General features: G+C 37.9%; 2 protein-coding genes across 6 annotated transcripts in view; both read right to left on the reverse strand.

Moving 5' to 3' along the window:
- Window positions 1-1,750: 1,750 nt before the first annotated feature.
- Window positions 1,751-6,354, reverse strand: calub (calumenin b). 3 transcript variants are annotated; one of them, XM_079684705.1, is made up of 8 exons: window positions 6,239-6,253; window positions 6,084-6,110; window positions 4,963-5,202; window positions 4,591-4,784; window positions 4,294-4,460; window positions 3,962-4,022; window positions 3,506-3,705; window positions 1,751-3,073 (listed from the first exon to the last, which is right to left on the reverse strand). In XM_079684705.1, the coding sequence occupies exons 2-8, from the start codon at window positions 6,095-6,097 to the stop codon at window positions 2,969-2,971; spliced, it is 981 nt and encodes a 326-aa protein (XP_079540831.1). In that variant the 5' UTR covers window positions 6,098-6,110; window positions 6,239-6,253; the 3' UTR covers window positions 1,751-2,968. The 3 variants fall into 3 exon arrangements, with proteins under 3 accessions (XP_079540831.1, XP_079540832.1, XP_079540830.1); XM_079684706.1 differs by lacking the exon at window positions 6,084-6,110 and having other exon boundaries at window positions 6,239-6,354; XM_079684704.1 differs by lacking the exon at window positions 6,239-6,253 and having other exon boundaries at window positions 6,084-6,232.
- A 697-nt stretch (window positions 6,355-7,051) lies between these two features.
- Window positions 7,052-12,973, reverse strand: part of gtf3c6 (general transcription factor IIIC, polypeptide 6, alpha) — a 35,087-nt gene continuing 29,165 nt past the window's right edge. For 2 of the 3 annotated variants that reach the window (XM_079684710.1, XM_079684708.1), the window contains exons 2-7: window positions 9,641-9,674; window positions 9,183-9,263; window positions 8,981-9,044; window positions 8,166-8,210; window positions 7,963-8,070; window positions 7,052-7,735 (exon numbers count right to left, since the gene is read on the reverse strand). In XM_079684710.1, coding sequence (XP_079540836.1) covers window positions 7,608-7,735; window positions 7,963-8,070; window positions 8,166-8,210; window positions 8,981-9,044; window positions 9,183-9,263; window positions 9,641-9,664 — 450 coding nt within the window. In that variant the 5' untranslated portion in view covers window positions 9,665-9,674 and the 3' untranslated portion in view covers window positions 7,052-7,607. The remainder of the gene's footprint in view (window positions 7,736-7,962; window positions 8,071-8,165; window positions 8,211-8,980; window positions 9,045-9,182; window positions 9,264-9,640; window positions 9,675-12,973) is intronic. The other variant, XM_079684709.1, reaches the window with a different exon arrangement.

Genomic DNA, 12,973 nt, shown 5'->3' on the forward strand with positions numbered 1-12,973 from the left:
CAACAACACACATTTATAACACATAATGTTGTTCCATTTAAACCACATTAGCCTAGATGACATACAATATGAACTTTGCAAGGTTAGTACAAAAAGGCAGAAGTAATCAGTATATATATATATATTTTCTTTTAATGTTTAAAAATTATAATGATATTGTGTGTGTGTCTTTTTTATTAAAAGTAAATCTACATGAAATGAAAATGCTGCACTTCTCTCTACGGGATTAAAGTTTATTGCAGTTTCCAAGCAATTTACTGAGTAGTACTATTGAGTACTACTATATTTTCAAAACTGTCAAATAATGAACACCTTTCATACTTATAGGCCTAATTTGTTATGCCTACTCTTTAAGATGCCTCCATTATTGACTTATTAAACATGAACTAAATGTGACCGGCCTACCGAAGCAGAGGAGTTAGTTTACGTACCCAACATGATAACAAACCCACCCTTCAAGATAGAAACAGATGCAAAGCTCTGTGACTTGAATATGATGCTTAAGTTGGCCTTGAGAGGCAAGAAACACATTCTGGGAATCAATTTTTTGTATATTTAAGTCACAAAAAAGACCTTTGGTATTTTACGCATGTGACTTTGGCCGAAAGAAGCTGCAGTGCGCCTCTACGCCTTGTTCAAAAAAGGACTAAAAGCATCCATGTTCCTGGCCAAAAGAAGACAGGATAGTAATGTATAACTAGCTAACAACACACAACATATGTTCCAGTGCTAAATAATTTGAACTGAACTGGATGGAAATAAACATATTTTTCACCTTGCACAACCTTCCCCCTACAAATTAAGTCATGAAAACTATTAAGATTAAGTTGAGAAAATAAATTACCATATTTTACTCTCTCTTACCTCGGGATTCCTTAGTAGCTGATAGAGAGGAATACTCTGGGGAAAGTCACAGCAAAGCTTTGAGCTAAATGTGTAAAATGCTAACATCTCACCAATGGCAATGCTAAAATGCTATGTTCGGCAGGTCTAATATCGTGTTTCCCGTCATAGCTTTGAATACTAACATAGCATTTTCTAAATAGCAGTTAGACATCTGAGACTGATAGGAAATGACATTTAACAAGTATTAAGCCATAAAACAAGCTATCGTACACATTTACATTTTTATAGTAGCTTGGGATAAAATAAAGAGCAGGAAGAGGCTGCATTCATTATGCAGTACTCAGAGTACTGTATTATCATAGGCAAGGCGTGACAGCATGTAGAGTTGTGTTCTTATCCAATTATCCAATCCACACACATTCAATACAAACTTAAACCCTTAAACATTTGAGGCTAAGATTCGTGATAAATAGTATAAGGGAACTGAAATAGAGATAGGAAAGCTTGTGTTAAGATTATCATTAGTATACAAAAGCATTAAATATGTTGTGATGCTTTATGAGAGTCATCAATTAAAACAGTTAAGACTTGATTTATTAAAAGGGAGAATAGAGGGGAAATGATTATCTTCAAACACATGGCAAGAGGAGGTCTAAAACAACAGCTCAGAGAACAGTAGGTCAACAGCCTGAAGGAGAGCAGGAAACCGAGCATTTCCTTAAAAGGAATAAAGCTAGAAACAGGGTTCCGATGCAACAGACGGTTTTCAACTTTACTATTATTGCTCTGTTTTTCTTTTACCATAAAATTGTGAATAACACCCCATCACTCGTAATAGCCAATGCCATGTTAATCACACATGACAACTATACTTCAAGTCAAATGAATACAGCAGACTAAAGGCTCCGATTGTAGTTGTTTTTATTGAGACATTCTTCTCAATCACAAAAACTGGACCTGATTGTTAGAGTGCTCAGTTTGCAGACCAACAGCATATTTACAGTAAAGTCTCTAGTGAAAGGGTGGCCGCTGCAGTGAGCCTGTAAAAAAAACATTGTCATATACATTATAGTATACCATAGAAATTCTCAACAGTGGTTATAAATGGTGATAATACAAGCTTAACAAATACATTTAGGAGGGGGAGGTGTTTGTAGGGGGGGGGGGGAGGCTTTTTTTTTCATACCACTTACAAAACAGGACAGAGTTTTTTGCTTGGCACACAAAATAGTTAGTTCAGCTGAATTCAACAAAACATAAAAAAATTGGGAAAAAGGTCAAGAATACAAGTAATATATGTACACACAGATTCACACGCACACACACACACACTATTGAGGTTACGAAAAAGAAAGAAGGCAGTGTTGCGGACAAAGCATCCATCAGCCCTTAAATCATAAATTATTGATTCCTTCAACTAACACACAACGCGTCCTTTTGTAGGACCCACAGCTTGTGTTAACATGGATGCTTTGGGGACCAGTATAGCAAACACAGCGTGGTCCCACTGATAATACTGTACTGCACTAGTCCAAATAGTCTTCATCGTCACTGGAATCTAATATTTACTCCTCGTTCCAAACACCCTTTCCTGCGGCCATACCACTTTATGATCAACAAAGACTAGAAAAAACAAAGTACAAGTGAATCTGCAACTACAGTATTCAGTTTGGGCCCAATTGTATGATTAGACAGCAGTAGAACAAATTCTACCGTCTAGAAATATGCTCTTCATATTCCAGTGCATTGCAACAAAACAAAACTTGTGTATACTGCAAAATACAATTTGATCTATAAGGGTTTTATAAAAAAAAAAAAGGCTATTTCATTTAATTGAGAAACCTATTGTCACCTAACACTGTTTGTTCATTGCCTGACCTAGAAATGGAAGAGTAGTGTGTGGAAGCAGAGCAAAGGCCGGCTAAATATCCCAAACCAACACAAACCTCGGCATGAGGTCACACTGTTTATGTGTAGTGTAAGTGTGTGTACAATGGGACACATTCAACAAATCAAATAAATTATTGTCTGTGGTTTTGGATTAGACAAGCTCATCTTGTTTGAAAAACTCAAACTGCTGTAAGAGGAGTAAGATGAACACAGTCTGTGGAAGCCGAGGGTTTTAGAACTCGTCGTGTCGAGTCAGAGCCTCTCCGAAGTCGGTTGCCTGGCTGCCCACAAACAGATCGTACTTATCCACGATTTCTGCTTTGGTCAGACGTCCGTCCTGAAGGAGTGAGGTTTAAAATTCACGATAAGCCTTGTATTTGTGTCAGTAGTACACAAAGAATTTTCCCAATATATGGATGTTCTTATTGTCATTATTGTAGGTATTTGGTATGTTTAGCATGATCCGGACTTGCGTTGTGTCACTGGATGGCTTGGTAATAATAATAAAATAATAATAATAATTTCAAACATACTTATATCAATATAAACTTGAATACTTACTGTTCTTCTTTGTTTCAATAATACTGAAATAGTCATTTCGATAACAGACAAATCTAACACACATGTTCTCAGTATTGTGTAGTCCTGCAGTACAATCATTCAAACAGACTAATTTCGAAGTAATGTAAGGCACACTTTTACGCATGCATACTACTTTCCCTCAATATTGAGTAGAGGAAAATTGTGAGGACAATTCCACAGTACGTACCTTGTCTGAATCCGACTCATAGACCAGATGCTTGGCCTCTGCGTCAGCATGGTCGTAGTCGCTGGGCAGGATCCAGTCTCTGGTCTCCTCCTTGTCCATCTTTCCGTCTTTGTTTTTGTCTCTGAATTCATTAAACTGTTCCCTCTCTGTCTTCACCCATTCAGGTTCTGTCGAGTCTCCCTCCTGGTTGTACATGTCCCCTACACAAAAGAAAGATGATGATGATGATGATGATGATGATGATGATGATGATGATGATGATGATGATGATGATGATACAATGCTTCTTTAGAACAAGTTCTTATAGTATTTGGTGTATACTCATTTCATAAAGGTTCCTTCAAAACTCACACTTTTTAACATTGTATTCTTTATCTGTCTAGGTTTGCCACTAACAACAACAACATGTGGTACACAGTGATGATGCTTATATGAAATTGGGCTTTACGAACTCACCTATGTACTCATCTAAATCAATTAAACCATCTCCATTCTTGTCAATGTCTTCCATTGTTTCCTATAAGAAAAGAGGAAACCACATCGCATTGAAAGGGGTGTGAAGCAGTTATTGACTTCATTAAATTAGAGTTTAGTTTCCAAGTAGGTTTCTGTAAGAGTCAAACACGATATGTAAAAGGGAACAATTCCATTGTTTGAATTGCATCCACAAACCGTGCTTGTTTTTATGTGAAACAGTGCATGTATGTGGCGCAAGACTACTGTCAGAAAATATTCTCATAAAAAGGTGAAATCAATCTATTTCACGCCTGTGTGTGTTTGTCACTTACCAACACTACAATGTCCTTCATGTGGTCGTACTCCTCGGGGTGAAGGAAGGCTGTGAACTCCTCCTTGTTTGCTTTCAGGTCATGGTCTTGGTCAGCCATTTTGAATCTCCTCTCATCGCGATCCATCATCTGCCTGTAGCTGAAGCCTTCATCGGGGTCGGGATCATCTGCAAGTCACAGTTAACAACTTTTTATAGCATATGGAAGTGTGGCAAAGCAAATGTGTGTCTGTGTCCAAGCAGTACACGGGTCAGGGATATATCAAGTGTATATAAAAAAGATTTCCTGCAGCCATACCAAGAATGTAGCCATATGTGGCGTTCCTGTACTCTTCCCAGGACACCATATCATCACTATTGAGGTCATGACTCTTCCACTGTCGATCCACATCATCGTAGATCCATTTCTTCTGGGCATGCTTGATCCACCTCTTCATCTCCTCAGCTGTCACATAGCCATCCTTATCCTCGTCTATACGCTCAACCAACATGCTGTTAGGAAATAAAAGAAAGAAACAATCAGCTTCCCTCATACGACATTTAGTGGTGTGTCACCTCATATGAATTTAACTGCTCCTAGAGGCCAAACTAGGTATTAACCAAAGAGTCTTCATGTATTCACACAAATTCAGAAACAGATTTGCAAGATATGGCTGTCATGTATTCTTACCCGAGCCTCTCCTTGCTCTCCTCTGGTGTGAGCTGATCAAAGGACTTGGCCTCCTCTTGTCCCAGAAAGGCTTCATGGTCATAGTCAAAGTTTTCGTTATCATCGTGGTCTCGGTTGCTGAGGGGTTCGTCTGGGTGAACACGTTCCTTCTTCTCTGTGGGTTTGCTGGTGGCATACACCACACAGAGAGCAAAGCACATCACAAGTGGTCGCAGCTCCATCCTGTGTATGTGCAAATGTCTAGAAGAGGGGTAATACAAAAGCAAACAACCAAAAGCTATGATTACTGTGCTCAAACAGTGCATTCTGATACAAATGGTGTATTACATACAAGGAGGACAGCCCTATAATCTTGGTTTGTCATACACTTTTAAAACATTTTTTTTAAAACAGCTTTTCACTTTAGGCTCCTGAACTCTACACATGCCAGTTTAGAAGTGGATGACTCAATGCAAGCACATTCCTAGACTATGAGGTTAATTGCTAGGCTAATCTGTTCAAGATGATGCAATCCCTTACTTGCTCAAAGATTGGTACTTTCGTACTTTGTGGAGGTTGATTTCAAATATATTACATTAACACATCAGATAAACACATTACAAAAAAAACATTAAAAACATATACGCGTTATTTAACTGAACTTGAATTTGGAATATATAATAATGCTATAAATACAATAGGCCTGAAATAAAACATCCTATGTCCGTACAAGTGATGCTTTTAATGTTGCGTTTAGCCTTTTTTTTGTTGACATATACAAACAATATTCAGAAACCTGCTAGCTAAACAAGTTGTGAGGCTGCAACGTTACTGTAAATATAACAGCAGATATATTTACTGTTTGGAGGGGGGTGTATGTTGGTCTAAATCACTAACTTAATGACCGCTAACTTGTCTGCTTTCGTGTACAGTATCTGTAGTCTCACTTTTGCACGTCCTGACACGTTACATCCTGCCATTGCCTTTCTAAAACGCGTCACTAGCACATACTGTATATACATATCTTTATAAACAGTCTATGGTGGTCAGTCACAACAGTTTGAGACTGTTACCGTCCAACATTGAAGGTGTTTGACAAAAATTAGACTGGCTAGCCTAGCGTACCGTTAGTTTTTTTTTACCTGATGACCTGCATTTCCAATCGTCCACTGAAAAAATAAGCAATAATGAGACACTATATACTGTCCGTATTGAGTCTTTCTAAACACTAGCGATAGGACGGACACATTACAGCAACTTTTTGCATTTTAAACGAAATTCCATCAAGAGTACTCACCGGTGTCTTCAGGGAACTTCGTCGATGCAGTTTAAGACCCTCCTACCGGAAACACACCCATGCACTTCCTGTGCTAAAACACCAGCTGACCAATCAGGAGCCGAGAAGGAGAGTGCCATGTCGCTCGCTCACTGGTCGACTTCAAGGGAACACCGGTGATTGGATTGGCCGAGAACCGCCACGTCCTCAAAGTCAACAAAACTTGGTTCATTCATAAAACAAACTCACAGTGTGTGACAGGTATGCTCCACATCAGCAGCCCAGCTCCATCGATTGTATATAAACGAACCCTTTATATACTTCGTTAACTGTTTGTTTAACCGTCACATATTTCTAAATATTTTAAGATGTGACGGAGCAGGGTGTACTTTTATAAGAGATTAGTCTGATGTCTGTGTTGTTTTTAGAATATGTGTCATGGTGGAACACTTAATTTTTGATCCGCATACCAAATCTACTTACAGGTAAAAAATAAATAACCTGACAAACTGTTTGAACCTGGTTAAATGTAATATTACCTCTGATTATGCATATACATTTAATATATTTCACGTTTTCATTTGGAATCTACCACAAATGTTTATAACTTTATGTGATTTTTTTTCTTTACTGTGCATAGGATCATGAATTGTTGGAGAAGGCCTTAGATCCAAGAATGTAATTGCCAATGACTGCTTCTCTGAAATTGTTGTGCATAAAGACCTTGAAAACGTTTTCCTCATATTATCCTAAAGAAACAAAAAGGCAAACAACATTATCTGCCGTAGAAATGTAATGTAATCCATAACTAAAACAACGCAATGAGACCCACACTTAAAAAATAAAAAGCCTTTATTTCTGCTGTCTTTAACTTTGTAAATGAAAAGTCCTAGCAGTGCTGATAAAACATAATTTATCACAAGTCAGAAAAATATATTCTTACTCTTCCCAGGTATTTGAATGGATACATGGCATATTTTCTACTTAAACATTGCAGCTGATGCAGGTTTATCTCCCTCTGCTGGTTAAACATTCATCATGATCAGTACAAAAAATACTCCATGATATCAGAGAAGCACAATGACAGGACTTCCTGCTGCTGAGCTCAGCTCTTGGGCGACATTTCTCTGACTGCCCTTTCCAAGACCCTTCCTATGTGGAAAGAAAGGAATGTATTCACATCCCTTAAGGTGTTATTTAGCGATATTATGTTTATCCTCATATGTAAAACTTACTTATTTTTTTATTTAGTGAAGAAAAGGTATAACATGTTTCTTGAAAAGCATTGTCAGGCAACAATTGCAGTAACACTGACACTAGAGCCCCTCATATACTCACTAACTTTTTTAACTTGTGTAGGAAGGTCATAATACAGCAAAGAGTCCATATCTCAACCCACTGTTGAGTCTTCCAAATCTGTGTTTTCCATAATGTCTCCTGCCTTTCCATGTTTCTTGGCATTTTCTTCTTGATTTGACTGACATGATGTGTCCATATGTACACCACTATCACCACTTCCTATGGGAATAACACACAGAGACATATTTAATTCTTCAACAATGTTATGCAAGTGAATTCTTTTTAAAGACCTATTATATCGTTGTTGGATCAAGCAAATCCTCAAAACCAGCATAGTATAAAAATGTGTGTAACAAAAGACACATAATAAATAATTAACTGTATTGTAAGAAATAAATTAATCACAACAGATTTTGCAACATGGTGTGTTTAGCAGTTTGACTGACCTGTGCTGGTTTCACCCTCTTTCTTCTCAACAAGGAATATTCGTTGCATCATCAGTTTCTTGGCGGTGTGGCACATGTACTTGAGCTCTGGACAACTCTCTGCTTTTCCTTGAGACGTGTAGGCATATTGACAAAAAGGAAAATAAATAATAAGAAAAAACACCAGAAACACAACAATAGACATTGAGAATATGTTACTTTACCTTTTGGCGGTCCCTCCTCGAACAGCACACAGGTTCCTAAAGCTTCTTTGAAAAGCGAAGGATAGCAAGTAAAACGTCTGTTTAACATCTTTTTGGGAAAAATACATAGCACCACTATAGCTTAAAGGTCACCTATTATGTAATATCCACTTTTTCCATGTCTTTTATATATAAATATGTTTCCCCTCTGCATTAAGAGATTCTGAAAGTTTCAGGAATAAAGATTCGCTCTCTTTTTGTCGTGATCCATTTATATAAAAACCTGTTCTGAAAATGAGCTGATCAGAATTTGGCCACTTTATGATGTCATAACGATTTTTTTGGCTTGTGTAACCATTAGCCACACACACACACCTTATCACCTGAATCTCCTCCTAGACCAACATTGTGTTTTTTCTAACCAAATATCTGTCTGAAGTGCGTTGGGAGTGGCTCCTTATTTTCATCTAAAGTAACAGACACAGAATCAGCACTTTTGAAACAGGTCTGAAACAGAGGGGATTATGGGATGCTACAACGCATGATCTGTTTGGTATTTGGAGCCAAACACTATCTGAGACCTATAATATATTGATGAAAAACAGTATAATAGGGGACCTTTAACATTTATATTTCCATGCCTTATATCAACAAGTAATACAAGATTTAGCAATAACTTTGAAGAAACAGTTTGGGCCATTAGGGATGACTGAAACTACAAAACTCAATCACTAACAATCATAGCAGGTTAGAACATATTTGTGGGGAGTTGCTGTGAAAGGGACAAGTTTTAAGCTGTCTGTATATTTTTGCGAGGTGTGTTGGTGTTTTCTTACCTTCATATTCCCCAGCAAACACATATTGTCCAACTTGCATCATGGGCTTGTCACTGTCAATATCCTGGGACACATGGACAAAACGTATTGAATGACTGCTGCAGTGACAGTGAGAGACATACACACTGATATTGATTTCATGAATGGTGGCCAGGCTTCTTCTCTTTCTTTATAAAAAAGCAATAGCATCCGATATACTAACCAGTATCTTGCATGTTCCCCGACACTTGGACAGGAAGTCATTGTTGATGATACCAGAGAGCTCCACCACAACGATCTGCTCCTATACGATAAGACACATGATAATATGGAAATAAACACAGCGATAGCACTGTCTGCAAATAAAGAGGCTTTGGGTTTTTAAACATCCAAAAGAGTATGGAAGAAAAACATAGTTAACATTGCCACGAGCCTTGTCTGAAAATGAATGAATTATTTCAGTCCCATTGTTATTACACGCTAAGAGCCAAACCAATATTGGGAAGTGTTTCCCTAAAACTCCCACTTTTAATGTACACGTTAACCCAATAACTATGGGTAAAATACTATCGTGACTACCAATTCAAGACACCTATTCAAGCAACATGCTTTATATTTACAGTATATAGCCACATGCAGCTAATGTTTATCACTAGCTGTAAACGCTAGGTTCGTTCTTACCTCCTCTTCCCATTCATCTTCCATGTCGAAAGTCCTGAAACGTACGGGAAGGACAGCAATTAATGTAAATAAGTAATTTGGTGTATTTCTATGTACAAAAGTCTTCCATGCTTATTTAAACATTGAATATTGATTCGACAACTTCCGCGTTTGTACGGTGGCCGGGAAGCTCTCTGTGTTGTCTTCTTCAGACTCTGCTTCGCATGTTTTCAGTTACGGACAGCGAACAATGAGGGGCGCTGTTGTTCAGTTTTTGTGGCATGTTTTGTTGCAAATCCATTTATTGTGAACTGGAGAAATTGTAAAAAGAATGAATAACAATTCAATCTCCACCCCTCCCTGCCTACAACCTACCAATCTACCTGATAGGATTTACAATCAATGTAAATAACATCCTACTTTTACATTTGGTTAGATGTAATTGGCCCTTCGTAGTGTATATTTGACAGTCTTCTTTCTTTCACTTTCAATATGTATATATATATATATATATTTTTTGTTCTGTTATGTTATTTTTTGAGATGTTTATATTTGATGTTTGTTCGGTTTATTTGTTACGCTTTCATTTTTACATTATGTTCAATGCCTTGTTTACATGCTGCTTTGACGGCAAATGTTCCAGAATTGGGATCAATAAAGTATATGTTATCTTTCTCTTACCTACCTAGCTACCTAGCTACCTAGCTACCTACCTGCCTATTCATTTTACTCATGGTTTAGTATGACTGGATCTAAATATTGGCTACTTGTAGACACACCCATCTACATCTACATCTAATATTAATATTACTAATGTTCTCCTGCAGGAGGCCATAGCGGAGGTGATGAGATGAGATGAAACGAGACGATGCTCTTTATGATCCCCAAGAAGAAATGTATCTGTCAAAGGTAGATGCTACAAAACAATAAAACAAGCACACACATCAAACATTTCCAAAATAAAACAAGAAATAGGAGGCCAGATGAGAAACATGAATGAATCATACTCACAATAATCAAAACAAATATTAAGGAAATATTTTAACTTGTGGGGGCACGAGATTTCTTATGCCAGAAATGTATTTATTGTACACGAGCGAATTTTGATTTATTTGTTACATGGTATGTATCCAGTGCTTGAGCAAATATATTCCTGATAAATAAACATTAAAGACAAACATCTCCTAGTCTGTAACCACACATGCATTTATATCATTATATTAGCAAGACAAATGTAAAAAAATAAAACCTGAATTGAATGGGCATATAAAAGAAATTCACGAGCTCAAAAGGTTTTGTGATTCATAAACATTGTCTTATCAGATTTTCAAATATGAGGGGTGGGAATTGTATTTGATTTGTTAACAGCATTACATTTTGGCAAACAACATCATTTTGAATGTTACAATTAAATAAAATGTGATATTGCAGTTTCTGATTAACATGGTTGGAAGGGAGAAAATGGCTGACCAATAGAATAATGAAGCCGATGGGTGGTGCCATGTTTTCAACTCATTTATCGTTCAGTTGTCTTTATTTGTTTTTTACATTTTTGTTTCAAAATGCTTGTCTGGTATAATGGTATATTATTCGGTTCAGGTATTATAGTCTGTAGATTTTCAATATAACACTTTTTGATTTAAAACATAATACGCATTTAATAGTCCTGATTAATTATGGTACATATCGATCCTGAAACAATATATCTCTTTTAGTTTGCTATCATCTACAAAGGGGTCAGAGATCAGGGTCAGCTGAGGGGCAGCACCCGTGGTGCTGGTTGGGATTCATTACCTCGCTCAGGACCCCTGAAGTGGGGACAGTTTTTCTCACCGAGCGCTTCACTTGAAAGACCATACTGAGCAAAAATGAAAAACAGACCAGTTTTGATTAACTGAAAACATAAAACATTTGAAAAAATGTTTAAGACCAACTATCAACTATACTAGTGGCTTTACATTTTTGCATTGTGTCTGAAAGGCAGTCAATCCTTTTTCACGTAACAGGCCGAAAGAAAGAATTACACTAAACCTGTTTAACTCATGGCACTGGGAGTAGTGTCCTCAAATTTAGGAAATTGAGTCTTGGGAGGATGAGGGGTTCAATACATAAATATTTTTATGCTCCTGGTTTTCTGATATTTGCATTTCCTCCTTATGAATTTGGTGGTTACTGCAAAAACATCCTCTAGGTTAAATGCAAAAAAGTGTTAGTGGAATACATGGTTCCTGCATCAAAAATACTACTAGCACAGTCGTAACTACAAAACACCACAATATTTATTTCCATTAATATTTTTGCAATTACAATTTTTTGCAACGTCCATCCAGGTGCCGTAGAGCAAGGCCGCTAACAATCGTAGAGTTGCTAGGAGGCCGGCCGTATTTGTAAGTACCTGTATAAATGTAAAGCAGGTTGATGCTGAACGAACCTCACCCTCAGAGGGAGAAAACATATATTTTGAATCAGAATCAGGCAAACCAAATTAAAGGGGGTGCAAACCCCCCCATCTGCCGTCTCCCTCCCCATTTCTGGCCTATCATTTATCTCTGGACCATGGTGGGGTTGTCATGTCGACCAGTCCACAAGTTACTATGACAACGGCTCAAGGGGAAGCACTTGCTGGGGAGGTTATTGCCTCCTTGGGGATGTAAGAAGGACAGGGGGAATGTGAGCAGAGACAAAGATAGGGGACTTATAGACACCAAAAAGGATAAATGAAGGGAGAGGTCAAGTTGGAGTATGTTAGCTGGAAGTGTGTTTGTGTGTTTGGCCTACGATAAAGGTCAGTTTGTATTAAGAATCACACAGGACGGGACCAAGTACATCAGAGTTCCCCATTGAAGCTTTGGAGTAGAAAGTTTTCTCCCTGCTGGACGAGGCCTCTCCTGTACATGATGTATCACGCTGCCTGCTCAGTGCCATACCCTGGGGCAGAAAGGGGCGGGGGCACGGGAGGGAGTGACATTAAGGACCCTCCAAGGTGTCAGATGGGTCCCCAGCTTCCCCCACATTTTGTCAAATAAATGTCATAAAGACAAGTTTGGAGTTGGGGAGCTTTTGGCTCTCCCTCTGCCTGGGGGGTATTATGGTGGTTAATTGCCCCATTAGCACTGACAGGGTAAATTGGTGGAAGGGCTAACTATATATTACAGTGAAAACAACAACCCCTGGCATACACCTGAGGGCATGGTGTGTCTTACAGTACGGCCTGTGCAATTTTGAGTGTGCAAAGACGTGTGTTTGTGCGTGTGTGTAACTTGTTAACGTACACTCACATAAGAGGTTTAATATCAGTAAAATATTAGAATTCTATTTTTATCACAACGGAAATGAATTCGCAGAGCCAGTCAG

The sequence above is a fragment of the Notothenia rossii genome (assembly GCF_949606895.1).
Source record: "Notothenia rossii genome assembly, chromosome: 5".
Lineage (NCBI taxonomy): Eukaryota > Metazoa > Chordata > Actinopteri > Perciformes > Nototheniidae > Notothenia > Notothenia rossii.

Bases quoted from the DNA above. Each gene is read 5' to 3' on its own strand.
- calub (XM_079684705.1), bottom strand. The intron at 3,706-3,961 runs GTGAGTTCGTAA...TCTTTTGTGTAG, and splicing joins TGATTTAGATGAGTACATAG to GGGACATGTACAACCAGGAG. The intron at 3,074-3,505 runs GTACGTACTGTG...TCACTCCTTCAG, and splicing joins ATGAGTCGGATTCAGACAAG to GACGGACGTCTGACCAAAGC.